Consider the following 27866-nt stretch of genomic DNA (forward strand, 5'->3'; position numbering starts at 1 on the left):
CACATTTGGGGCTCTTGTCATTTACTCTGTTAAACAAAAGAAAACTGAAAAGACCATCAGGTAGACTCATTTGTATGCATGGCTAGACACTCACTCTGGCTAACTTAGAAAGTGGGAATGGATTATAAAGATCACAGGCATTGCTTAGAGCCAGTGAAAAACAACCCTGACTCCAGCAAGCAGTAGAACTGGGACCTGGGACACCAATTGAGGTATCCAGCTACTCATGCCTAATCCTCAGGCCACATGATTTAGTAATAGATTTCATAGACTTGATTCTCCAATTCAAAGAATATAACATGGAATAAATAATTACAATTGAGACAATCACACAGAATAATGACATCTCTGGAAAAGCTGGATATTTGGATGTATCTCAAGACTAGAAAAAAATTGCTTCTTTTAAAAAAGGAAACATACAAGAGTACAGACACAGGAATAAGTGATTGTGTGTGCATGTGTGTATGTGTGTGTATTCACGCACATGTGCACCCACCAATACTAGGACTTGAGCTCAGTGTGGGCACTGTCTTTTAGTTCTTTTGCTCAAAAATGGGGCTCTACCATTTGAGACACAGCTCCGCATCTGGCTTTTTGATGGTTTTTAAGAGGTGATGGTCGCACAGACTTTCTTACTTGTACTGACATTGAACCTCAATCCTCAGATCTCAGCCTCCTGGTTAGATAGGAGAACTAAGGCATCCAGCCAAGTAAGGGAACTATAAATGCTCCGAAGCATTCGATAGATAGAGTTCTCAGAGTCTAGCCCAGGACTTGATCACCACAGATGCATACACACAACCACACCCAAGAGTTATACAAAGTGCAGTTCGTTCCCTAAGGAGCTCAAGAAAATACTTGTTTCTTTCTAAATAAATCATACCCAGGGCATTGGTGAGAATTATGGAGTGCTTCTTAATTACTTATGAGATTTAGAATTCTTGGAAGGATTTTCTATTAGATGGAGATTACCTGCCTTATTTGGCTCTCTGCCAACCTTGATAACCAAAATAATTCCAATCTTCAGCTTCAGCATTTGAACTCAGCATGTAGGAAACACACAGTTAGGTCTATCTCAAGTAACATATGTTCCTTTTAGAAAAAATGAAAAGTGAAATCAATGAAGCTAGAAATAACCTATGTCTCACTTTGTGCACACATGACTACAGAGAGTATTTTTAATGAAGTTATATTGCACTTGTTATTTTGGGACCTTTTCCTACTCAATAACAGGAGCATTTCCCATTATCCTTTCAAATTAAAAATAATATTTTTTTTGATCCAGGGAGATTAGCTAATATTTATTGAACATGTATCCGTGTTGTTCTGTGTCCTTGGGCTGCATTAGTCATTTTAACCCTCACAGCAGGCTCATAAGGAAGAATCATTAAAATCCCTACACTGTAGAGAAAGAAACTATGGCATGGAGAAGTTAACTTCCCCAGAGTTACAGAGTTAGAAAGTACTAGTACTACGTCAGCAACAGATCTACCACTTCAGCATTACACAATAGAGGTTTTAGTACTCGGAGTCTATTCTCTGAGTAGATTTCATGTAGATTTGGGGAGGGGAAAGGGAGGCAATGCACTGACCCAAACGAGAGAAATAAAAGAGGGAATGGAATTGTATGATAGGGAATAGGAGGAGGGGAGAGACACAACACAGAAAAAAGAAGAAAAAGTTTAACATCCTTGGGAAGTAAAATATCAGTGTGCATTCCATGAAATTGCCATTTTAGTGTGATTGAAGTAATGGAGCACTGGCACTTTCATAGAGGTTCAATTTATTAAATTCCATCACAAGATAAGATGGCTACCCAAAGCTTCACAAACAGGAAGTAATAAACTGGGATTCCAATCCATAAAGTCCAATTTTGAGGTTCATGTATTTTATCATTAAATTCCACTGCTTCTCAAGAACAGTCTGTTTACCAAGGAACAACACAATTGATAATAGAACAAAGCAGAACAATATCTTCAGGGAAATTTTCAGTTTTTCTTTTTCTTTCTTTTGTTCTTTCTTCCTTCCTTTCTTTCTCCCTCCCTTCCTCCTTCCCCCCTCCCTCCCTCTCTTGTTTATTTCTCCCTCCTTTCTTTCTTCTTTATTTTCTTCCTTCCTTTCTTTCTCTTCTCTTCTCTTCTCTTCTCTTCTCTTCTCTTCTCTCTCTCTCTCTCTCTCTCTCTCTCTCTCTCTTTCTTTTTTTTTTTTTTTTTGCCAGTCCTAGGCTTGAGCTCAGGGCCTGAGCACTGTCCTTGGACTCTCTCAAGGCTAGAGCTCTACCACTTGAGCCTCAGCACCACTCTGGCTTTTTTTTTTTTTGTAAGTATGTGGTACCGAGGAATCGAACCCAGGCCTGTGTGCATGCTAGGCAAGCACTCTATCACTAGGCCAAACTCCCAGCCCCCTATTTTTTTTTTTTTTGCCAGTCCTGGGCTTAAGCTCAGGACCTGAGCACTGTCCTTGTATTTTCTTAAGGCTAGAGCTCTACCACTTGAGCCTCAGCACCAATTCCGGCTTTTTTCTATGTATCTGTTACTGAGGAATGGAACCCGGGTCTTCGTGCGTGCTAGGCAAGCACTTTACCACTAGGCCAAACTCCCTGCTGTCCCTTAGATTTTTGCTCAGTCCTGGTGCTCTAACACTTGAGCCATACCTCTACTTGTTTAGTCTATTATTTTGTTATTCAGTCAAAATATAGAAGTGATAAAGAAAACAACAAAATTGAACCAACAAACAGTAACAACCTCAAAATGTTCATTTGAACCATGGACAACACTGGGTCATTTTTTTTTTTTTACAAAGTAGCAATTTATATAAGTAAATCCCAAGAGAAATTTAAATAATGAATTTCAGTTGTTATTTTTTAAATCATCCTACTAATGAAGTGGCCAGGAATTAATAATGATGTTAACAAGTTAAATAACATGACAGTTGAGCAGGTTCCCACACTTAGGACTTTATGTCAATTCTTGATCTACAATTTTTTATTTTTATTTTTTTGTGGGTCATGGGGCTTGCACTCGGCCTGGGCGCTGTCCCTGAGCTCTTCAGTTTAAGGCTACCATCCTATCCTAGAGCCAAACCCCACTTCCCATTTTCTGGAGGTTAATTGGAGATAAGAGTCTCAGGTCCTTTTGTGCCTGGGCTGGCTTTGAACATTGATCCTCAGATCTCAGCCTTCTAATTAGCTAGGATTATAGGCGTGAGCCACTGCACCTGGCTAATCTGCATTCTTTTCAATTTCTTTGGGAATATTTTTCAGAAACTGAGCATATAAAGTATCCCAAAAGCTGGCGAAACAAATAGGTTATATTTTCTGCCAGTATAAGGAGTACCCCATGAGAGAGAGAAAGAGAATGTGTGTGTGTGTGCCCCTTTATGAATTTACCAATTTAAAATGGTTTTAAACTATAGATGAGTCAAAAAGAAAATCCTGATGGAAGGTATAAATAATACCAGGCTGACTTATTCGTGCTCTGATCTTTCCCACTGTCTAATTTGTTCAGTATGACAGCATCTAGTGATAGGATAAAACTAATGTCCTGGGTTTTAGATGCAATAACAACACTTCTACATTGCCTCTTCACTACTGTAGCAACCAGCGTCTTCCCTGCTCATGGATCTATGACAGCTTTAATTATGTGTCTTTAGAGTTTTTAATTAAATGGAATCCTTTAAAACAATAAATAATAAATGCCTCCAAATCAGAGCAACCCAAACAACAGCAGGAGGTGCCGTATGACACTGTTGATTCTCCAGTCATCTGTGAAAAAACAAAGTTTCCTTAAAATGCCACCTGCATTAGGACATAAAGGAGAAAGACACAAGCAAAGCTCAGCCCTGTTATTCTTTAGCAGTCCACTGAGGGAAAGCCTGAGGATTCCATCAGTCGCAGTCACCTAACAACATCACAATGTCAACATTCCACAAAAAAAAAAAACCCACGCAGAGATAGAGGATTGGGATTTAAGACAGCAGAGAAAAATTGGAGATGAATCCACAGCGATACTAGGGTTTTCATAGAAACTCCAGAGCTAAGAAGTAGGAAGCAGTAAAACGCCTTCACCACTTCACCACTGCTGAGTACAGCACTGTAAGAATGTCCCATTTCAAAGGTTGGAAGAGCATTCAAACCAGCCAACACTTAATGTCATCTGACAGCAACAGGTAATCAGCTCGTCTCTTCTCTCCTTGATGTCACCAGGGACTGGGGACCTGGGCCTCCAGATATTAAAGGTCTGCTCAATCTAGCCAGCAATATTTGAACAACATGGGCAAAGACAACACATTTGAAAATGGATTCCTTTCCTTTAGAGTGAGAAGTTGGTTGGACATTTTTCCTCTGTATTCCCTATAATATAGCTTTTGTATCGAACATGACTTAATCATTAGGGAAAGTAATGATTGCTATATATAATTCATTTACTACACTTACTGTGAGCCAGTGGCTAACATGAATGAAGACTTTGATCATTATTCTTTCTGTCCTCTCTTTTTTCTTTTCCCCTCTCTCCTCTCTCCTCTTTCTCTCTCACCCCTCTCCCACTTTCTTCACTCTTCTTTCTCCTATTTCCACTGATGGCAGACAAAAAAATAAAAATTACTCTGCCATACACATATCACTCTAAGATTAACTTAGCTCTATTGGGTAAATGCCTGGTAAATTCACAGAATATTTTGGTGGATTTTTTTTTCTCCTCTTGAGGGGGCATTATGCCCACTCTTCCTCAAGATGGTATCTGGATTCAAAAGTCAGATACACTGCTGTGACAACCTTAGGATCCTCAACTACAGCTGAAATGTCCTGAGCCTGGTATTTACTTAGTTACTGGTCTCACTACCCTTGGTAGATACTTCGCTACCACTTGTTGTTAATTAAACCCACAAATCACCAGGCTCCTATACTTCCTGGCTGCTTTGCCCTGATCACAAGTCGGTGCTAAGACAATTCTGATTTTGATGCCTTGGTGACCACTCACCACGGGCGGTCAGGGGCTCCAGGAACTCTCCACACTGGCTCTCTTGACGCTTCCTTGTCATGGTAGGTACCGTCACAGTGTGAATGGATTTCCCTCAGGGCATCTGCAGTTTATATGAGGGTTTCCAATACCCCAGTTTTACTTAGGTATGGTGCATTAGGTAGGAGGTCATCTCTCCTCAGGGAGCAAGCCGTGACACACCTCTGACATCCTAGCTGTACCAGTCCTGCTCTCCCTGCGCCCAGGGAGATTCTTTCTAGTTCCTCTTCCTACCTGATAGGAATTTCCCATAATTCCTTCTACTGGCTCTACACTATGATATTAATCTATTCTCTTTACCTGTCAAATAAGACCTCTAGAAACCTACAAGCTCTTTTTTACCCTCCATATAGACTGCTTTCCAAGGCTATGAGTTTACCAGGCTTTCTAAATCTCCCATCTTGAAATTAGAACTTTCAGTTTAACTCTTACCTTTGTTTCCACATTAATCATGAACTGATACCATACAGTCCAAGGCACCTTCCTGTTCCACCCTCTAAGGGGTGAGGTCTGCTTCTTCAGACCTCAAACAGCTGCCAATCTACATGTGTATAATTATCCATATTTTACCAATGAAAACACTAACTAGGTTCATAGACATGAGGTCATAAGCCTAAAGTTACAAGCTAGAAGACAGTTGAGCTAAGCGTTCAACTCATGCCTCTCTTACTGAAACTTTTAGCTTTTCCTACCAATTGTACAAGACTTTGCCCTGCCCAAGTGTGAGATTCAAGACACACAACCAACCGGAAACTTGAAGGGATAATCTATGCTTCTGGGGCAAGTGCAAAAGCTCTGCATTTTGCTTTGCAGACTGCTAACCAACCATCTAAATATTATGCTTCCTAAAAGCACCACAGACACTGTTAGAACACCAAACAGAAGGAGAGATAAGCAGTGCACAGAGCTGGACAGTGCGTCCCCAGAAGTGAGTAGATGGATGGAAAAACAAACAGTCTGCTGAAAGTGAATAGGAAGACAGAGACTGGGCCCAAGAAATGCTACACAAAGCCTTGGTTCTTATGTGGTTTTTTTTTTTTTTTTATCACACTTGATTTTAAAGGACAGCTTTAAAATAATAATAATGGGTTGCATTTTCTATATCTTTTTTTTTTTTTTTGCCAGTCCTGGGCTTGAGCTCAGGGCCTGAGCGCTGTCCTTGGACTTTCTCAAGGCTAGAGCTCTACCACTTGAGCCTCAGCACCACTTCCAGCTTTTTTCTATGTATGTGGTACCGAGGAATCGAACCTGGGTCTTCATGCATGCTAGGCAAGCATTTTAACCACTAGGCCAAACTCCCGGCCCTGCATTTTCTATATCTTAAAGGATCATATTTAAAAAGTAAATAGTGTCATCATGTAAGCACAAATACCTTATCTTTCTCTTTCAACTGTAATTCTCCTCCTCCTTTTTAAGTGTTCAATCACCTCCCTGAGCCCACTCTATCTTCAGACCCCGCCCCACCCTGTACCCATACATCAGCTCATGTATTTACTTCCAATACAATCCACAAATTCTAACCAAACAAGAAGCTGCAAAACAGAACATCTAAGATGACGCAGGTTCCAGTAGAGTCATTGCCCATCTTTGAAACATCTTTAATTCCCCCAACTCTAGGTGTCTGGAGCTTGGTTGCATGTTCTTCCAAAATGCTTCTAACATTGCTTTGAGAGGTAAAACAATAAATTACAAGTGATGGACTGACAGAAGAAGACTTCGTTTTTACAGAATGCTTAGGAGCAAATCTCTCCACCCACTTGCCCACAAAACAGCTGCTCCATCCCCAGGACCTGCCCCTCCCAGAATACACCGCCACCACCCACACTGCTGCTCGCATTAGAACACTAGCAACTTCCTCTGGGTCTTCTTTCTCTGATCCATTCAATCCTAAGCATCATCAAGTCTTGTCAGTGCTTCCTCCCAAACCTCTCTCCATCTCATCTTCCCTTCTCCATTCCCTAGTGATGCTCCCCTACAGCAAAGCACCATCGCTTCTAACCTGGCCTGAGATGCTGCCTTCCTCCTACCCACACTGCTTCACCCTTCCCCTCTCCAATTTGTTCCTCAGAGATTAGCCAACCTAACTGTTATAACGAGCAAATCCAAATAGAGCCTTTTCCATTGGCTTATAGGAGAGAATCTAAAATCAGAACCATTTCCCCTAAGACCTTTATGGCCTGGCTCAAGCTTCTCTCCAGCTTCAACTTTGACCATTTCCTTCAATGGATTTTTTTTTTCTCTTTTGAATATTTCAAGTACTTCCCTGTCTCAAACTTTTTGGTTTCCCCACCCCCCACCTCATTACAGGTCCCTCAGCCTGGGACAGTCAATTCCCAGTTTCTATTTGGAAAATGATTCTGATACTCCAAGTCTCTGCCAAAGAACCTTTCCTGACCATGCGGCATCACCACTGTCCTTGAGAGCTTTGTCCTCTCCATCTACCTCCCTCACTTCTTTCTATCTGGAATCTTCCACAAACCACTCTTACGTTACTTCCATATTTTGTTATTTATTATCTTTTCATAGCATAACCTCTAAAAATGTGCACAGATCCTGAAGCATAAGTGGTAACAAAGAACAAATGGTGGATGAATGGAGCCCACAGGTTCCATATTGTATTTCTAATAAAGCAGAGACTACAGCTAAGATGAAGGAAGAAATACAGCAGACTCGTGTATCAAGCAAGCAGCCACATAAGATTCAAAAAATGCTTTCAGTTAAGGTTGAAAAGGATTTTTTCTAACTGATTAATTTAATTTGAAACATGGAAATCTGGTCAGCTCTCCACTGGTTACTTGACTTGAGGTCTTTAAAAATTATTTTTCCCCTTTAACATTTTATAATTTTTAAGTGCTAGATTCTGTTTTTAGGAAGGGCATTCAAACTCAGAAACTATGGGAGAGCCCCATGCATCTTGACAAAGCTTGGCTTAATTGAGTCCTGTGAGTTCAGACACATTTGCATACCTGCTAGATTTGGTAGATGGTGATACTTAGCTATAGCACTATAAACAAGCATCCCAAGGTGAGCAAACCACTTTTAGATCCTCCATTAGGGCACTAAAGAAATGCTGAATACAGATTTGAGTACATTGAGTACAGATTTCCTTACTGTGCTAAGCTATGCCTTAAGGTTGTCAGTTCAAGTGTCACAACTTGCTAGAAAATCCAGGGGAACCTAGAAGGCACACAGAAAGCAGATGTTCTCTAAGCTTTTATTTTTTATTTATTTTTGCCAGTCCTGGGCTTGAGCTCAGGGCCTGAGCACTGTCCTTGGACTTTCTCAAGGCTAGAGCTCTACCACTTGAGCCTCAGCACCACTTCCGGCTTTTTCTATATATGTGGTAACAAGGAATCGAACCCAGGTCTTCGTGCATGCTAGGCAAGCACTTTAACCACTAGGCCAAACTCCCGGCCCTCTAAGCTTTTATTTTAATTGTGGAGGTATTTCTGTTTCCTAGCCAGAAAGAGAAAAAGAGAGAGAAAATAGAGAGGGGACAGAAAAGAAAGAGAAACAGAAGAGGAAGGAAAGGAAGACAGGCCAGAAACAATCTATCCTTCAAGGACACAGTCTTCAATGAACTATTTTCTCCAACTAGATCGTGCATACTAACATTTCCACCATCTCCGAGTTGTACCTCCAGCTGGACACTAGGTCTCTAAGACATGAGCCTTTGGGTGTGTGTGTGGTGGTGGGGTAGATATTCTGTCCAGAATGGTGGTTAAGGCTAGCCCTCTACCATTTGAGCCACAGTGCCACTTCTGGTTTTCTGGTGGTTAAATGGAGATAAGAGGCTCATGGACTTTTATGCCCGGCCTGCTCTGAATCTCGATCCTCAGATCTCAGCCTCCTGAGTAGCTAGTGTGAGCCACTGGTGCCTGGCTCAGGAGTGTCTTTTGTTTGTGTGGGGGCCAGTACTGGGCTTAAACTCAGGGCCTCACACTCTCACCTGGGTTTTGTACTCAAGGCTGGAGCTCTACCATTTGTGCCATATTGCCACCTTCAGCTTTTTGCTGGCCAAATGAAGAGTCTTTCAGATTTGTCTGCCTGGGCAGCCTTCGAGCCATGATCGTCAGATCTCAGCTTCCTGATTAGCAAAGATTACAGGTGTGAGCCAGAAGTGTCTAGAGAAACACTGCTTTCCACAAGAATAGCTGGACACCTTCAACGTCCTTTCTTTCCAGAAGAAACCATTTCTCATGAAGACAGAGACCCCAGTTCCACCTCTTCCTCTGACGACCACACACCAGGCCATTCATTTGGAGATTGTCCAGTCCTTCAAAACCTAATGGGTTTTATTTCCTCTTTTACACTTAGCATTTTCCATGAGCGATTTCAAGATGAGTACCTGCCTCAGGGTCAGATGCTGCAAAAGGCAGAAGGTGCTCAGAGCACTGAGAACAAAACCAAGAAGTTGGAAGATATGGAGACTGTGGAGGAAAGTCCTACTCTCAGGAAGAAAGAACCTCAAAAGGAAGGAAAGGGTAAGGGCAGCCCAGAACTCAACCCTGGTGCACTTGCAGGCATTCTTTGGGTTTATGAAACAGGGCCCTAAAGCTATAGCTCCCAGGGTGTGGGCAGAGCTGATGCCATAACACTAACAGATATTTGACACAGTTAATAATAATAACAGCAATAGTAATGTTGTAACCACAAGTCTGCAGAGTTTCTACTTACCAAGCCTGAACTTCTGGCTCAAAAAGTCTAGGTTTTGTTTTGTTTTAAATACTTAGGTACTGTCCAGTGTCGAGCCAAAGAGGATGGCTTCCAATAGAACCAAAGGCCATGCGTGTCAATATCTTTGAAGCCATATTCTGTATCCTGACTCCCAGAGTCAACATCATCTTCTCAGAGAGGCTCTGATTACTGGAGCTCGTGCTCCAGGATATAGTCTGATTGGCCAAAGACCCAGCAGCTCTTTGCCTCATTTATTATCTTTGCTTCTGTAGACTTGAGTTTTCAGTACTGGGCTTTGTTTTCTTGAAGTGAGGTAAATAGATGAGCCCAGGGATGACATAGTAAGAGAAGGAACAACAGCCAGACAATGAGGAGTAAATTGCCCAGCCAATAAAGAGTCTCTTATTGTGAGGAATGAATTGCTCAGCCAATGGCACACATCAAAGCACTAGGCAGCAGCTCTGGGGTTGATGCACAGAATGGCAACTGTGCTGCCGGACGCTGTGGCTCATGTCTGTAATCCTAGCTACTCAGGAGGCTGAGAGCTGAGGATCAAGGTTCAAAGCCAGCCTGGGCTCAAAAGGACCTGAGACTCTTATCTTCAAGTGACCTCTAGAAAACAAAAAGTGGGCTTTGCTCAAGGGTACAGCAGAGCCTTGAGCTCAGGGTCAGCATTCAGGCCTAGATCAAGCCCCATGACCACCCCCCCAAAAAAAAAGAATGGCAACTGGGCTGCCTAAAGGCAGGTTACAGCCTCTCCATTCCTCTTGACTCATAAATTCATTCTTCTTTCTTCCTCTCCTTGTTCCCTCCCCTCTGTCTAAACTACCTATCACCTAAAGAATACTTTATCCTTGCCTAGGGCTCAAAGGGGCTCATTTACCACCCTGAATTAAATACACAGAGGAGCCTGGACTGTCTGCGCAGGAAGAGCTAGAGGAAGCAGGGAGACAGTTCAGCTTTCATTTCCATATTTTCTTCTAGATGAAAACAAATAAACAAATAGAACAAAACAGACTTTATCCAGGAGCTGATAGTGTCTCACTACTTATGAGGCTGAGATCTGAGACTTCAAAGCCAGCCCAGGCAGAAAAGCCCACAAGTTTGTTTTTTTTTTTCAATCTCTAATTAACCACCCAAAAGTTGGAAGTAGCGATATGGTACAAATGGCAGAGTGCCAGTCTTAGAGGAAACAAAAGCTAAGGGAGATCACAAGGCCCTATGTTCAATCTCCAGTGCCAGAACAAAATGGGTATCTCACTATGTAGCCCAGACTATCCTCCCAGCTAGGCCTCTCATACAGGCTTACATACAGGTGTATACTACTGCATTGGGTGGCCTGGGTTTATATGTTACGATGAAATGTTGTCCTTAGGCTCCTTTTCTTGCTGGGTGATACAGCGCTTTCTGATCATTAACAGGGAGCTATTAGTTATTACAGATGCTAAAACAAGTAACAAACTGTAATTGTAAGGAGGGGGCACATAAATTTCCCAAATTACCTCGAGGCCCCTCACAACACAGAATGAGAAAAAAAGGGTTCTGAGTTATGCTGATGCTGCATACATTTTTGAAAAGTCATCGTTTTGATTCTCCAAAGTCTTAGCTTTAGTCACATTCTGGCCCATGCAAACTATGAACATGTGGCCCTGATAAGGAAGAGCTTAAAAGAAATGACTCATTTGCAAAGCCCAGTCCTATTCCTCAAGACTGAAAGTAGTAATCAAGGAGAATTGTAGGGTAAGGAGAGAGGAGAGAAATGGAAGGGAAGGAGAGGAAACCTTTTATCTTTGGATAAAAGTCTGGACTTGAAGCAGAGCAAGTACATAACCTTCATCTAGTTCAGACAGCAATGTCAATTTGAAAGGCCATGAGAGAAACTCCAGGCTCCTGCGAATCTGTCACTAGACACTTTCTAAGGGTCTCTTCTCTCTTCCTGGCCCTCTCAGACAGCCATATCGGCTCTCCACAATTTTCCCAGCCTATCCTGTTTTTATTTCTCTCCAGTCCTGTTTAGTAATCGAAGCTCCCTTTACTTTTGCACCTCTGTTTCAGAAGACAGCCATCTATGCAGTCAATTAAGGTGACAGGGACTTCAGAGTGAGCTTAGGATACAAAACTATGTCCGTTCCTCCAATTGGCAAATACATGTGTCAGGCATTGGGTCCAGGCACAGAAAAGGCATGAGAGAATAGAATCAATAAAGATGATCAAAGTTAGGGTCACAGATAATCTATTACAGATCCCAATCCCTTCTCTAACTCTTCCCTAGCTTGGCAGAGCAATGGCTTTGAATACAGCTGCCACCCACATATGGCCCCAACCATCTCAGAAGGTCAGAGCTCACTCTCTGGAAGAGCTGTGCTTCTGAAACCTGTATCTTAGAGCCTGAATGTAGGATCTACATGCCTCAGATATGTGAGCAGGCCTCCTTCTTCTTTTCCTCCCACATGAAAGTGATTAGTTTGACTTGCCTTTCATCTGGGGATATCTACCCACTTCTGACCCTGAAAGCTCAGGAAATTACAAAGCAAGTTTCCAATGGATGCCTCCACCAGTGTCCGGGCAAATGTCCACAGCCACTAATTTGCTCTTGTAGCATCTTGCAAGACTTCTGTGCTATAGAAGAATGGAGGCTGGAAGGAGCTGGGTGGCCCCACTGGCTTTGAAGAAGAGAGACCAGCAGCAGAGGTTGACTTCTACTGCATAACAAGTTCCCTAATCCCACCGGGGAGGACATGTCTACTGATGAGAGAAATGTAGACATTGGCAGTGTGGTGGTAGACACACACACACACACACACACACACACACACACACGCAGAGGGAGAGAGACAGACAAGACAAGACATTTGAACACAAATGGCTTTGCTTGGAAATGTGTGGTTTCCAGCACAAGTTTTCGGAATCTAAGATGAGTAGATCCGGCTGGCTGAAGAATCCATCGCCCTCACCAGGCAGAGAGCCACATTGTTGGATCCTATGAGAACTGCAGCCCTTGCACACAATCCATCTCTGCTCGAGAGTATCAAAGGGAGTTTGGAAGATTAGAAATCAAAGGGATAGCTTGTCCAGAGTCAGAAAAACACATCTTCCAGACTCAGATTGGGTAAGTGTGCATGCTGCCAAATTTGCTCTCTAAGGCGCGGTGGTTTCATAAAGCATAGAAGGAGCATTGAATGATTAAAAAGGAAAGGAAAGTAGCTAGGATGAAAGGTGCAAAGAGAATGAGGGACTTTAGGCTTATAGGCTATTTGATTCCCTATAACTCCGTGCAGGCAAGGTTCGTGGGCCTTCCACCATACAAAAGGGAGTGCCTCAGACTGAGCATGAAGAATCACTAAGGAAAGATCCTGACTTACAATAGGCGACGAATAACTGTATTATTCACCCGTTCATTCCTTGATTGAAGATAAATCACCCATGAAAATACACTATCCCAGAAGTGGTCATTCAACATGGGCTCAAACCCAGGTGAGCCTGACATGCTCCGCTGAGATGAGGCACTCTGCCTTTGGAATATAAACGCAACCCAAACCTGAATCCCAATCTGTTTCCCGGAAGCTCCCACCATCCACCAGTTCCAGTTCCACCTTTGGGACAGAGCCGAGGGAGTCTGCTCTTCACTGTACATGAGGGCCTCTCAAAGATTTTTTTTTCAAGTACCTTTTTTTTTATTGTAATTAGTAAAAGGGTTACATGATATTTGCCAGATAGAAGGTGCATTAATTCACATACATTGATACCCTTTCACATGTCTTGGTACCCGTTTCCCTCCCCCCCACACCCCCACCCATCTTGGTTTTCCCCCCTTCCCTATCAAATTTCAAATATCCAAATACAAATAAATTCAATATATCAGATAACAAAGTGAGATACTATACCAATATGAGATAACCAAGGGACAGCAAAGGAGATGAGAGACAACATAGTACATTAAGGACAAAAATCATTCATTATATGGCTTTTGTTTCACTATCCTGGAGGTCCTTTCAATTAGCTTCACATTATATGGCCTTATGTATCAAGATTTTGCTCTATTGCAAATCTCTGCTAGTAGAGCCCAAGGTTTCTACTGATTATGATGAATGAGGGAAACCATTGAGCCTAAGTTCCTTTGAGTCTGGCTTACTTCACTTAATATGATTTTTTCTAAGTCTTTCCATTTCCTAACAAATGGGGCGATGTCATTCTTTTTGACAGCAGCATAGAATTCCATTGTGTATAAATACCACAACTTGTTGATCCACTCATCAACTGAGGGACATCTAGGTTGGTTCCATATCTTTGCTATGGTGAATAGTGCTGCAATGAACATTGTTGTGCTAGTGGATTTAGTATGTCCTTGTTTCTGGGTGGTTGGGTAAATGCCAAGTAGTGGAATTGCTGGGTCATAGGGGAGTTCTATGTTTAGCCTTTTTGAGGCACTGCCACACTGCTTTCCATAGTGGTTGAACGAGTTTGCACTCCCACCAACAGTGTAGTAGTGATCCCTCCTGGCCACATCCCCTCCAGCATCTGTTGTCATTCGTTTTCCTGATCCTGGCCATTCTAGCTGGAGTGAGGTGGAATCTTAGAGTTGTTTTGATTTGCATTTCTTTTATGACCAGAGATGTTGAACATTTCTTCATGTGTCTATAGGCCATTTTTGTTTCTTCTTCAGAGAAGACTCTCTTTGGCCCATTTTTTAATGGGATGGTTGTTACTTTGGAGGTTAGTTTTGGAGTGATTCAATTTTTTGAGTTGTTGATATATTTTAGATATGAGGCCTTTGTCCGTTGTTTGGTTGGTGAAGATCTTCTCCCACTCTGTAGGCTTCCTGATTAGTTTACTAGCTATGTCCTTTGCCATACAAAAGCTCTGCAGTTTAATGCAGTCCCACTTATCCAGCCTTTCTCTGATTTGTTGTGATTCTTGGTCCTTATTAAGAAAGTTTCGACCTGTGCCAAGGAGGCCTAGTGTATCTCCTATTCCTTCCTGTAGAGTTTTCAGTGTGTCAGCTTTTACCTCCAGGTCTTTGATCCATTTTGAGTTAATTCTAGTGCAAGGTGACAAAGAAGGATCCAGCTTTAGTTTTCTGCAGGTGCTTAACCAGTTCTGCCAGCACAACTTGTTGAAGAGGCTGTCTTTCTTCCATTCTATTTTTTTGGCTCCCTTGTCAAAGATTAGGTGGCCATAGGTCTGTGGTTTAATATCTGGGTCCTCAGTTCTATTCCATTGGTCTTCAGGCCTGTTCCTGTGCCAGTACCAAGCTGTTTTGAGAATTATAGCTCTGTAATAGAGTCTAAAGTTTGGAATTGAAATTCCTCCAGCGCTGTTCTTTCTGCTAAGAAGTGTTTTTGCTATACGGGGTCTTTTATTATTCCATATGAAATTTTTGATTGCCTCTTCTATTTCTTTAAAGAATGACATTGGGATGTTGATGGGTATTGCATTGAATTTGTAGATAGCTCTTGGCAAGATTGTCATTTTCACAATGTTGATTCTTCCAATCCAGGAGCATGGGAGGTTTTTCCATTTCCTTAGTTCTGCTTTAATTTCCTTTTTTAGGGTTTTAAAGTTTTCGTCAAAAAGGTCCTTTACATTCTTAGTTAAGCTAATTCCTAGGTACTTTATTTTCTTTGAGGCTATTGTGAAAGGAGTTTCTTTCCTGATTATTGCCTCGTTCCTCTCACTGTTGGCATAAAGGAAGGCAGTTGATTTTTGAGGGTTGATTTTATAGCCTGCTACTCTTCCAAAGCTCTGAATCAGCTCAAGGAGCTTGGGAGTAGAGTCTATAGGATTCTTTAAATACAGAATCATGTCATCTGCAAAGAGGGATAGTTTTATTTCCTCTTTCCCTACTTGGATCCCCTTTATTCTTGCTTCTTGCCTTATTTTACTGGCTAGGAATTCTAGTACTATGTTAAAGAGTAGTGGAGAGAGTGGGCATCCTTGTCTCGTTCCTGATTTTAGAGGGAATGGCTTTAGATTTTCACCATTAAGTGTAATACTAGCAGTAGGTTTCTATACACAGCCTTTATTGCATTGAGGAATGTTCCATGGATTCCTAGTTTCTCCAGAGCTTTTAACATAAAGGGGTGTTGGATCTTGTCAAATGCCTTTTCCGCGTCTATTGAGACAATCATGTGATTTTTGTCCTTGCTCCTGTTGATGTGTTGAATTAGGTTAATTGATTTGCGTATGTTGAACCAGCTTTGCCTCCCTGTGATGAATCCAGTTTGATCATAGTGTATAATTTTTTTGATGAGTTGTTGTAGACGGTTGGCCAGTATTTTGTTGAGAAGTTTTGCATCGATGTTCATCAAAGATACAGGTCTATAGTTCTCTTTCTTTGGTGAATCTCTGTCTGGTTTGGGGATGAGGGTTATACTGGCTTCATAGAATGAGTTTGGTAAGGAACCTTCATTTTCAATTTCGTTGAAGAGCTTGAGGAGTATTGGTGTGAGCTCTGCTTTGAAGACCTTATAGAATTCAGCTGTGAATCCATCTGGCCCTGGGCTTTTCTTAGGTGGAAGTTCTCTAATTGCCATTTCTATTTCAGAGCTTGAAATAGGCCTGTTGAGTTGGCTTAGTTCTTCTTGGTTCAGTGTGGGTATGTTAATATTGGCTAGGAATTCATCCATTTCATCTAGATTCTCAAATTTGTTGGCATAAAGGTTTGAGAAGTATTCCCTCATGATATTCTGGATCTTGGTAATTTCTGTCGTGATATTACCATTTTCATCTGCGATTTTGTTTATTTCGATATGCTCTCTTCTTTTTTTGGTAAGATTTGCTAAGGGCTTGTCAATTTTGTTAATTCTTTCAAAGAACCAACTCCTTGTTTTTTGATTCTTTCTATAGTTTTTTTGGATTCCAAATCATTTAATTCTGCTTTGATTTTAATTATTTGCTTTCTTCTACTGGGATTAGGGTTGGTTTGTTGCTCTTTTTCCAGGAGCTTAAGGTGAGACATTAACTTGTTGGTTTGCAATTTTTCCAACTTGTTCTTGTAGGCACTCAGCGCTATAAATTTTCCTCTGAGTACTGCCTTTGCTGTGTCCCAAAGGAGTTGGTATTTTGTGTGCTCCTTACTGTTAAATTTCATAAACTGTTGGATTTCTGTTCTGGTCTCTTCGATGACCCATTGGTGATTCAACAATGTGTTGTTCAGTCTCCATGAGTTACAGGGTTTTCATTGGTGGAGATGTGTGTTCAGTTCCAGTTTGATGCCTTTGTGGTCTGAGAGTGTGCATGGAATAATTTCTGTGTTTCTGAATCTGTCCAGGTTTGTTTTATGGCCTAAGATGTGATCTATTTTGGAAAATGTTCCATGTGCTGCTGAGAAAAACATATATTGTGTTGTTGCTGGGTGGAATATTCTGCAGATGTCTATTAGATCTAGTTGGTCTATATAGTAGTTCAGTTCTAAGGTTTCTCTGTTGAGTTTTTGCCTTGTTGATCTGTCCATAGGTGAAAGTGGTGTGTTAAAGTCACCGACAATCACTGTATTTCGATCTATGTATGGTTTCAGTATAAGTAAAGTTTGCTTGATGAAGTTTGGAGCTCCGGGATTGGGTGTGTAAATATTTAGGATCGTTATGTCTTCCTGGAGGAAAGATCCCTTTAGTAGTTTGTAGTAATCTTCTTTCTCTTTTCTTACTAATTTTGGTTTGAAGTCTATTTTATCTGATATGAGGATGGCAACTCCAGCCTGTTTATGGGGGCCTTTAGCTTGATAGAGTTTATTCTAACCTCTCACTTTCAAAAGATGCTTGTTTTTTTGGGTAAGATGTGTCTCTTGAAGACAGCAGAACGATGGCTCTTGCTTTTTGATCCAACTAGACAGCCTATGCCGTTTAATTGGAGAGTTGAGTCCATTGATATTGAGAGTTAGGATTGAGAGATATTTATTAGGTCCTACCATTTTTAAAAGCTTTTATTTGGGCCTGTGTCTTGAGAGTTCTTGTGGTCCTTAGGTGGTATGCTGTTTAGGTGCCATTTCTTTCCCTATATTGCATTTATTTTGGTTTTCTATGGATAGAACATCTTTCAGAATTCTCTGTAGTGTTGGTTTTGTTGCGACATATTGTTGCAGCTTTTCCCTGGAATGGAATGTTTTTATTGTTTCCTCAGTTATGAATGAGAGCTTAGCTGGGTACAGTATTCTTGGTTGGTAGTTATTTGACTTAAGGGCATGACATATATGCTTCCAGTCACTTCTTGCTTGCATGGTCTCTGCTGAGTAATCTGGGGTTATTCTGATTGGTTTTCCTTTATAGGTTACTGAACCCTTTTCCCTGGCTGCCTTTAGGATCCTTTTTTTGGTTTCTACTAATCCAGTTCGGATTACGATGTGGCGGTGAGATGTTCTTTTCTGGTCAGGTCTGTTTGGGGTTCTAAAAGCTTCTTGTATCTGGATGGGTCTGCCCTTCTGGATATTTGGGAAATTCTCTGAGATGATTCCCTGAAGTATATGTCCAATACCATTGACCTCTTTCTCCAGACCCTCCTCAATACCAATTAGCCTTAAATTAGGCTTCCTAATTGTATCTTGGACCTCCTGAAGCGCTCTCTCATTTTTCCTAGATTTGGATTGACTCATTTTCTGTTCTTTCTCTATAATAACTAAATTATCTTCAGCCCCGGAAATTCTCTCCTCTGCATTGTCTAACCTGCTATCAAAGCTATCTACTTTATTTTTCATCTCCCTTGCTACTAATTGCTCATTTTTGATGCCTTGCATCTCTTCTTTTAGATCATGTATGGATTTCTTTAGCCCCTTGATTTCCATTTGAGTGGTTAGCTCAGTAGCTTTATTTTCTTTGAACATTTGCTGGAGTTCGGTCACCTTTTTATTTGTGGATTGTATGAATTCATCCATCTTTCTTTGAACAGCCTTTATTATGGCTTCCTTTATGGCTTCTTTTTTTTCACTTATCACCTTGTTTATGGTTTCCTCTTGTTCAGCTATGGCTTCCTCCCTTATCTCTTTCTTTATATTTTCACATTTTTCATTAATGATGTTTATCAATTGCATTTGTACAGCACTTGGAAGACTCTCCTCTAGGTTTGCCAGTGACTGTTCCATTGGCTGTTTACATTGGGTGGGGGAGGTGGGAGATGTTGTTTCTTTATTTGACATTTTTCTTGAGTTTCTTGTTCTGCCCATTTGAAGATGGGAGCAAGATTAATACTAAACACGATTATAGTTTTTCAGATATAACCAACCTAGACCTCTGTAGCTGGCAGACTCTAGATGTTCACAAGTTTTGATTGGTGTTATCACTCTTTCTTTTTGTGCAGTTACCGACTAGTCTAATTATTCGCTGATAAGCGATTTATATCCAAAACAATAAGCCTCTCAATCCAATCTCTATTGTCTTTAAGTCCCTCTGAGCCTAGAGAATAATTAAACACCTAGATATACAATGTTGCTCAACAGCCATCAAGTGTAGATCCATGCAGTATAAAGGTTGAAAGAGGAGCAGAGGTCCAGAGATAGAAAAATAGAATGAGAGAGGTCAGGGGGTAAGTAGGTAGAGTATTTGAGTTCAAAGTTTGGAAGGTATTAGAATAAAACTTATGTGTTGCTGCGCGACTAGCTCTTAGCCCAACCAGTGGCCTCACAGTGGACCATGGGATGGATCTGCAAGCTTCTGTATGAGCGTGGTTGGCGGACGTTTTCCTGTGCTGCTTCCAGTGGCGGCCCCAAGCCAAGGGTCTGGGGATTGAGAGTTTCAGGGGCTCTCAGCAGGACCAGCAGGAGGCCCCTCTGTTCCCAGGGGTGGGGCCCAGCTGGGGACGTGGGCTCCAAGGGCGGAGCCGCACCTTTTTGGTTCTCAGAAGGGGAGCTTGGCTGCTGGTCGGCCCTTCAGATCCCTGCTGTGTTTCCACTGTTTTGTCAGAGTCTGTGACTGTGGGGGGCCCCTGGATGCTGTCTTGCTCAGGATTCCCAGCTGGAGGATGCCCCGCTCGAGATTTGAGGGGGGGCAGATGCTGGCTCCTATTTACCCGCACCCCTACCCCCTGTTGTAAGGCAGGGTCCGAAAGCCCTCCACTCTCCAGATCCAGTGGCCTGGGTGAGGAGCCTGGTGGGCGGGTGGGAGCTGGGACAGCTCCGCCTCCCCTGGTGGGGTGCTGAGTCTTAGGTTCCGCCCGCTCGTCAGTCTCCAGTCAGAGGGCTGGGGGTTGAGCCCGTTGGGCGGGTGGGAGTTGGGGCAGCCCCGCCTCCCTTGGTGGGGTGCTGGGTCTTATGGGTAGCCCACCTGTCAATCTCCAGTCAATGGCCTGAGGGAGGGGGCTGTTGAGGGGAGGGACAGGATTCTAAATTCCTTGCCCCCTGCTCCCGCCAGTCTTTCTCGGGCGGGGTGTTGGGGTCTGAGTTAAGTTCTATTGCTTGGCACCCGCTCCGCTTTCCCGATGTGTTTGGGGACGCGCTGTATTACTCACGCCTCTGCGTCTGTCTGCGGGTGTTCCACGGTGGTGGGGAGTCTTTCACTCCCCTCGGGTCTCCGCCCCCGCCTGTGTTCTGCGTCTGGGTTCCGCGTCTGGGTTCCGCTGCTTCTGCCGTTCGATGGCCCGGTTCTGTGCTGGTTTCTGCAGCCGTTGGGCTCCCAGCCTGGCGCCCTCCACTGCCGCCGTTTTTCGTGGGTTAGAGCCGGTGCCCGCCCCCGCTTTCCTGCGTGGAGCCGGTGCCCGCTCAAGCCGCTGTTCGCAGCTTGGTCCTGCGCAGCTTTCCGCGCTTTGGGCGAGAGGTGGGGGAGGGGTCCTCGCATTCCGAATTCTTTGAGAAAGTTGGATGTGAGCTTTATCTGGATTTCTTTTCCGGTTTGAGTCCTTCTCCGTTGCTTTTTGAGTTTGTTGTTGTGGATTTCTTTAGGTAGTTGGCTTGTGGGACTCCCTGGTTCTCTCTTTTTGTCAGAGAAAGCTAGGCAGCGTCCCTATTGTCTCGGCGCCATCTTCCTTCTCCCTCTCAAAGATTTTTAAGCTTAACTGTCATGTCTCCTACGCCTCTCCTCTTCTGGCATAACTATCTTGAAAAGCTGGATTCAAATGTGCATTTCCATTGGAGATAAAGCTTTTGTTTGTGGAAAGGAAATCCTAACCATTAGATGATTGATGTTCTAGGCCTGACCAGAATAGCAGCCCACCCCATCTCAGCTGGAGCCAAGTATCTGGGTGTCTCCCTAGAACCCCAACTCCACAGATCCTAATTTCTCATGCCAAGATGGGAAGTTGCTCATCTTGTGCCTGAGCAGTGCTTTCAGAATCAAGAGCGTAGAACTCACTTTGAGGCCATAAGCAAATTGTTTCCAATGTTTTTCTCAGTCTTCTGTGAATGTGTGTATCATTCTAGATACATGTATTTAATTGCTTCCAGAGAACAGCTGTTTTTCAATTTCTCTCACTTCTCCCTCCACTACCCACCCCCCCACACTACTAAGAATGGGAACTTAAAATTGCCAGACCTCTCTGGTTATCTCATAGGATAAATAGTAATCAGAGATTCCTCTTCCCTCTCTTCTTTCCTCCTCCCTCCTCTAATCCCAGTCCCCCCTTTCTCTCCACCACCCAAGATGACATCCTGAGATAGGAGGGGCCAATTCCTTCAAGCTCAACTACAAACACAGCAGAACACAGACCATAATGACTGAGAAAGCCTTGCCCAAGGCCAAGGAAGCATATGACAATGGGAGCTGTTGCCAAGGGCCCAAAGGGGAAGTGCTCCCCTACACACACACACACACACACACACTATACATTCTCCTTCTTATAATTTTTGCCCAGGCAGCAGTTCAGCTGAAGGAATTCCTGCTCCCCATGCAGCCTTCACCCTGTGCGCTTGTGAACATGTCTTGAGAATCTGCTACACACAAGACACCATGGCCAGCCACTGCCACCTCATTCCCACTAACCTGTAAATTCACAGGACTACAATCCTGCCAGGACCTCCAAAGAAAGTGTCTGGACAGGTGCAGAAATAATCCTTTGGAGTTGTTTTGCTTGCATCTATTCTATTCTTGGGAAATTGCTAGGCTATGTTTATAGTAGCCTCTGTTTTCAATATTTCTAGAAGAGAAGGGCTTTACCTCAGGCTGCTGGAGGCATTCAAAATTACGTCAACAAACACCATGCCTGGCTCTCTGTAACATCAGCCACAACTTCCATCTAGGGAAGAGAATTGAGCAATACCCAAAGTCAAGGCTGGTTGAGAAGAGGAACCTAGCAATGGCAACTTGACGTTCAGACCCCTCTGGTAATCAGGAGCAACAGAATAAATAAGAAATAATTCTACCCCAACATGAACAAGATAGATGAGACTGAGAACAGTCCTATTGCTGCTCCCATGACAGGTGAAGGAACACCATGATGAAATAAGTTCTTTAGGACTTTTAATGTAACAGGAGGCATCTACAAGGTTGAAGTTGGTAAATTATGGCCTGCAAGTCTCATGTATCCTTGACCTGCTCTCGTGTGACTTTGTGAATTTAGAATAGTTTTCCAGTCCTGAATGTTTGAAACAATTCAAGTGCAAAAAAATAAAATAAAATAACTAAATTTAGTGACACGAAACTTCTTGGAAAGTCAAATCGCAATGTCCATAAATAAAGTTTTATTGGAACACAGCCATGCTTACTCATTTACCTAATGTCCAAGATGCTTTGAAGCCATGACAGTTCATTGTTTAGTTGAAACAAAGACCACATGGTCTACAAGGCCTAAACTATTATCTAGATTTGTAAAAGAATGATTGCCAACCTCTGTACCAAGGCTAAAAAACCCTGCACATGCTTGGGGAAATGAGAGGGTTACATACTTGGTTCTTTAATTTACCTAATTAAACCAACATGTGGGAGTCCCTGGTGATCTTTTCTACTGAGTTGAATCCCCATGGTGAGAATCAACATATGTGACATTGGCAGAACAAAAACACCAACAGTGCATCTGGGCCCAGGGAGTGTGTATGCTTTAATTAGCACATTGTCACAGACAGACAAGCCATGAGAATATATCTCCTAACCAGAGCTCTCACCTTTAGCTTTGGATGGAGGCTTCTCTGGTCATGCTGTAAGGTTAGACTGCAAGAAATGGACTCTATTCAAGCACCATGTATGAGATCCCAGCATGTAGCGCCCCTCCCCCCCTCTCTCTTTGGAACAGATTGGAAGCTGCCCATCCCACTGGAACCTGTCTACCCACCTTTACTCTCCTCCAATCTGAGCACCAAAGCCTTGGGACACAGCTGGGAATTGCCTCCTCCAGTAGCAAAGAGCATCCGAATACCTGACGTATGTCTTTCTAGGATCCTCCCCCACCCTCTTTCCCCTCCTTTATTTGCAGACTGAAAAGTCAGCCCGGTGCAGGTGGCTCACATCTATAATCCTAGCTATTTAGGAAGTTGAGATCTGAGGAATGTGGCTTGGATCTAGCTCAAGCAGGAAAGTCTATGAGACTCTATCTCCAATTAACCACAAAAAAGCCAGAAGCAGAGCTGTAGCTCAAGTGATAGAGAGCCAGCCTTGAGTGAAAAGGTTGAGGTTAAGGGACAGTGCCCAGGCCCTGAGTTCAAGCCCCAGTCCCGACACACACACACACACACACACACACACACACACACACACACACACACACAGAGGAGAGAGAGAGAGAGAGAGAGAGAGAGAGAGAGAGAGAGAGAGAGAGAGAGAGAGAGAGAGAGAGAGGATTTAATTGCTCATTCACATTACGAACTTCTATTGGGTATAGAAACATGATAGATAGATGTGTGATCCATGCAGGCAGATAAGCATAAATGTTTGTAAGGATCTTAGGGTCTAATTGGGATGTGGTCAAACAGAGAGAGAGACAGCAGTACATCAGCTAAGGGGATACAGATACTTGGAGTAAATGGCATAGAAGAAAAACTAAGCATTCTGAAGGGTGAATGAGGGTGAGGCAGGGAAAGGTTAAAGGCTGAAGGCAGGGCAGTGCAGCGTGGCAGGATGCAAACTTCAGCTCCTGTGATAAAATTATGATGGGAGTGGTGGTGGTGAGGAGGAGCAGGAGGAGGAGGAGGAGGAGGAAGAAGAGCAGGAAGACAATGATGAGGATGAAGGTGATGACTCAATGATGTCAATGTGAAAATCAGACAGGGGGAAAAATTGCTGGAGGAGGCCAGACACAGCTCTGCAATAGGTCAGCTCTTCTCAGCACTCCTCAGGGGGTGGTCTGGCTCCATCTGGGACCCATTGGCACCAAGCCGCAGCTCTTCCAAAGTGATTTCTGGAAACTTCTTTTCTTAGAACCGAGCAGTGACTCTGAAGCAATGAGTGGGGGATTTGAATTTAATGCAAACAATGATGACACTTAAGGAAGTCCCAACTTTTATCTTACTGGGTGTACTGTTTCCTAAAATAAGTCGGGGGGGGAGGGGGGGAGTTTGGTCCCTGGACTGTTCCCTGGCCTCTGATTTTTATCAGCTTTGTGTCCTGACTGCCTCCCAGGCTGCTGTCTTATTCTCTCTGGGGTCTTTATGGCCAGTGCTGAAAAAACAAAAACAAAACATGTTTTTGTTTTTCTTCTATGTGGGAGCAGGAAATGACCTGATTCCTTAATTGCCACGAACCACCTCCCAGCCACCCTGTCCTCAGTGCACCCCAACATTCAGTTACCCCCACCCCTTGGCCACCAGCCAAAACCCATCCACTAACATCTTCACTTGACAACTCCCCCCACCCCACTGTGGAGCAGGAAAGAAACCAGGATGTGGACATAGCATCTGCTGGACCTTGTCCACACACAAGGGTGGTTAAGTATCCCTGGACACAGGATTCATCCCCCTCTGCCCAGACTAGACATCAAGCTGGGCACTGGTGGCTCATACCCATAATCCTAGCTATTCAGGAGATCAAGGTTCAGAGCCAGTCTGAGCAGACAAATCTAAGAGATAAATCTAAGAGTGGAGGTGTGGCTCAAGTGTAGAGTGCCAGTCTTAAGCAGAAAAGCCAAATGAGAATTTGAGACCCTGAGATCACACCTGCACACACACACACACACACACACACACACACACACACACACCCCTACTGGAAGCCAAGCATTTCTCTCCCACTGGCTACCCATGGGCAGAGCAAGAGGAGGTACCAGTTATAAAAGAGAAATTGATACCCAGGCAGAATTTAGGAAGGAATGAGACCAGAAGGGAGAACTTAGGTGAGGGCTAGGTGGTCAGGAATGAGGGAATGATGGAGACAAGAGTGAAAGCCTGGCAGACAGGGGATCTACCAGGAGCCACCATCTGTAAAGCACTCCCAGACACTGGCCCTGTGCCTGGGCAGTGAGGACTTGTGGGTGGGGGTGACTCCTTGAAGCAGAGTGGGGAGATGGTGACCTTTTGTCTGACCCCCAAGGATACAGAAAACTGAGAAAGGTTGATGAGATTCCAACGAATCCACAAGAGTCCCATCCCTACCTTGGCGAGTTCCCTATCTTGCCAAGAACTGGCTGTTGCACAGCGCATCCCTGGTCTCCGTGTTCCCGCATAACCATGCATCTGTGGTCTCTCTGTTGTCACTCCTGGGCCATCAAAGCTCCCAAAGGGCCCCTTCCAGCACCTGATGGACCTGAAGGTGGAGAGGAGACTGGCCAGCTGGAAGGAACGCCGCAACCGCTTCGGCGACATCGATATGCACAAGTGCTACCCGTGCGGGCAGATCTTCTCTCCTTTCCAGGCTCTGGCCACCACGGTGAGCTCTTCTTTTGTTAGAGGTTGCAAATAAAGTGTTTTGGGGTTAGAAGTGCAAAACCTTCATTCTTTCTCCTTTGGAGAGGAGTGTGTTAGTCAGCTCTGGCTGACGAAAGAGAGAGAGAGAGAGAGAGAGAGAGAGAGAGAGAGAGAGAGAGAGAGAGAGAGAGAGAGAGAGAGAGAGAGAGAGAGAGAGAGAGAGGGAGGGAGGGAGGGAGGGAGAGAGGGAGGGAGAGAGATGCTGATTAACAAAAGATTCCAAAAGTCAGTAGCAAGCAGCTAGGTTTCTCACACATCATCCCCACATGTTCTTTCAAGTTTTGTTCAATGCAAAGTCACAGGACAGGGGAGAGTAAAGAATTGAGGATAACTGCCCCTTCTGACACTAGCCTTAGTTTCTGCATCATCATCATCATCATCATCATCATCATCATCATCATCATCATCATCAATCATCGTGAGTGAGGGAGTGAGGTCCAAGGGAAAATCTGAAGGCAATTATTTCTGTGATATTCAGAGACAAGGTAATTTCAAGAGAGGAAGTAGGCTCCAGAAGAGAAAGATTTTTGTTTGTTTTCTGATGTACATATTCTTCTAAAATATGAGTGTACTTGTCAGTCACTTGGGAAGCTGGATTAAAGTCCTGTACCAATTCCAGTTTGGAGAGTCTTGGGTGGGACTTAAAATTCCCCTTTCAAATAATTGTCTGCCTGGAGCATTAGAGCAATTTGAGCATTAGAACTCAATCTGCACATCCCAACATTGTTTGTGGAGTGGCACACACACAGAATGTGGTGCATCGGGGAAGGCATACTGGAACAAACATAGGCAGGTGCTAAGGGGACCAAAACATGTAGGGGTTCACCTTGGATTCACAGCTTAACAGGGTGCACCAAAATGCAGGATAGGAGCTTTTGGTCATCCACACACATCCCTTCCCACACATCAGATTCACTTGGGTATCAATGAATCATGCTAACGTCCGGATCTCACCTCAGAACGATTCCAGAAGCCCCACAGACATCAGATTGGCAAGTTGTAAAGCCACGCCAACACCGTCACCAGCTCAACCTGATGTTTCCACTTTCTTATTAGTCTTAGGACTTTCCAACTCATGTCTAAAACCCTACATTACCTGTTTTCCAAAACCAAACATTAAATATAAAAATAGCCGGGCACGGTGGCTCACGCCTGTAATCCTAGCTACTCAGGAGGCTGAGATCTGTGGATCAAGGTTGAAGGCCAGCCCAGGCACAAAAGGACCTGAGACTCTTATCTCCAATTAACCATAGAAAATGAGAAGTGGGGCTTGGATTAAGGATAGGGTGGTATCCTTGAGCTGAAGAGCTGAGGGACAGTGCCCAGGCCCAGGGGTAAAGTGGTAGCCTTGAGCTGAAGAGCTCAGGGACAGTGCCCAGGCTGAGTTCAAGCCACATGACCCATAAAATAAACAAATAAATATAAAAATAAAAACCCCTCAGTTCCTTGGAACCAGAGCAAACTCAGTGGGTGCTCACTCTAACAATTGATGATTCCCATATGTGGCCTAACATAAGGACCTTGGCTCTGTGAACTTTCTAGAAATTTGCCCTGATTTTCTCTCCACTCACTGACCAGCATATCTTGAATCCATCTTCAGTCCAGAGCTTGGGTCCTTGGCAGAACCCAGGCACAGAAATCTCAACTCTACCTTGACAGAACCTAAGACTAGAAGCTCCAACTCAACCCTCGAGGAGCTTCTAATCTCTCTAGGGAAACTGAGCCAAGGGCAAAACTCATGGAATAAAGCACAAACATAAATGGTTCATGAGAAGAACTCACCCATACCTGATGCCCAGAAGATGAGAATAATCTAAATGAGCTCTTTTGGCCATATCCACCCTCTGAGGCAGGGAACATATCTATCTCTTACATTAAGAGGGACAGTGCTCACATGCCAGGCTCTCACTCCATGCTACGTAGTGGGCTACCAATTTTGCAAACCTGTTATTCTCTTGAACCTCTGTCATATGAACGTTCATACTCATTTCAAAGTTGAGGAGACAAAATCTGAACTCTCTACAGTCAGTGGGCCAAGATGATGGCCCACAGGAGAGCTGAGATTAGAGCTTGATGAGGTTTGCTTCCATGAACAGCTGGCTAAGGGGAGGGGGAAAGTGGTAGCCTCCTCCACACTCTATTTCATTGCCATTATTCTCTGTCTCATAGGAGATGCAAAGCCTGGTGCTTCCCGGAGACCTGCTCATGAGTTCCCACGGGCAAAAACTGGATGCTTCCTACTTCACCGATATGACCCTTCAAGATTTACCTTTGACTTCCACAGAGCTGGACTTAAGGAAAGATAACAGCAGCCATAGCCAAGAGAAAGCAGTGAGCCACATGAAGACACCCTTATTTCCCCCAATAGTTAACGTCACAAAATATAAGGACATGAAATAAAATGTACAAATCTGCCTTTCGGA

General features: G+C 43.5%; 1 protein-coding gene across 1 annotated transcript; it reads left to right on the forward strand.

Moving 5' to 3' along the window:
- The first annotated feature begins 3871 nt into the window (after positions 1 to 3871).
- LOC150051122 (uncharacterized) lies at positions 3872 to 27866 on the forward strand. Its single transcript, XM_090349847.1, has 5 exons — positions 3872 to 4167; positions 9336 to 9502; positions 22842 to 22969; positions 25250 to 25405; positions 27613 to 27866. Exons 1-5 carry the CDS (start codon positions 4100 to 4102, stop codon positions 27841 to 27843), a joined length of 750 nt encoding a protein of 249 aa, XP_090205973.1. The 5' UTR covers positions 3872 to 4099; the 3' UTR covers positions 27844 to 27866.

This window comes from Megascapheus bottae, chromosome 17 (genome assembly GCF_031878675.1).
Source record: "Megascapheus bottae isolate mThoBot1 chromosome 17, mThoBot2.hap1, whole genome shotgun sequence".
NCBI lineage: Eukaryota > Metazoa > Chordata > Mammalia > Rodentia > Geomyidae > Megascapheus > Megascapheus bottae.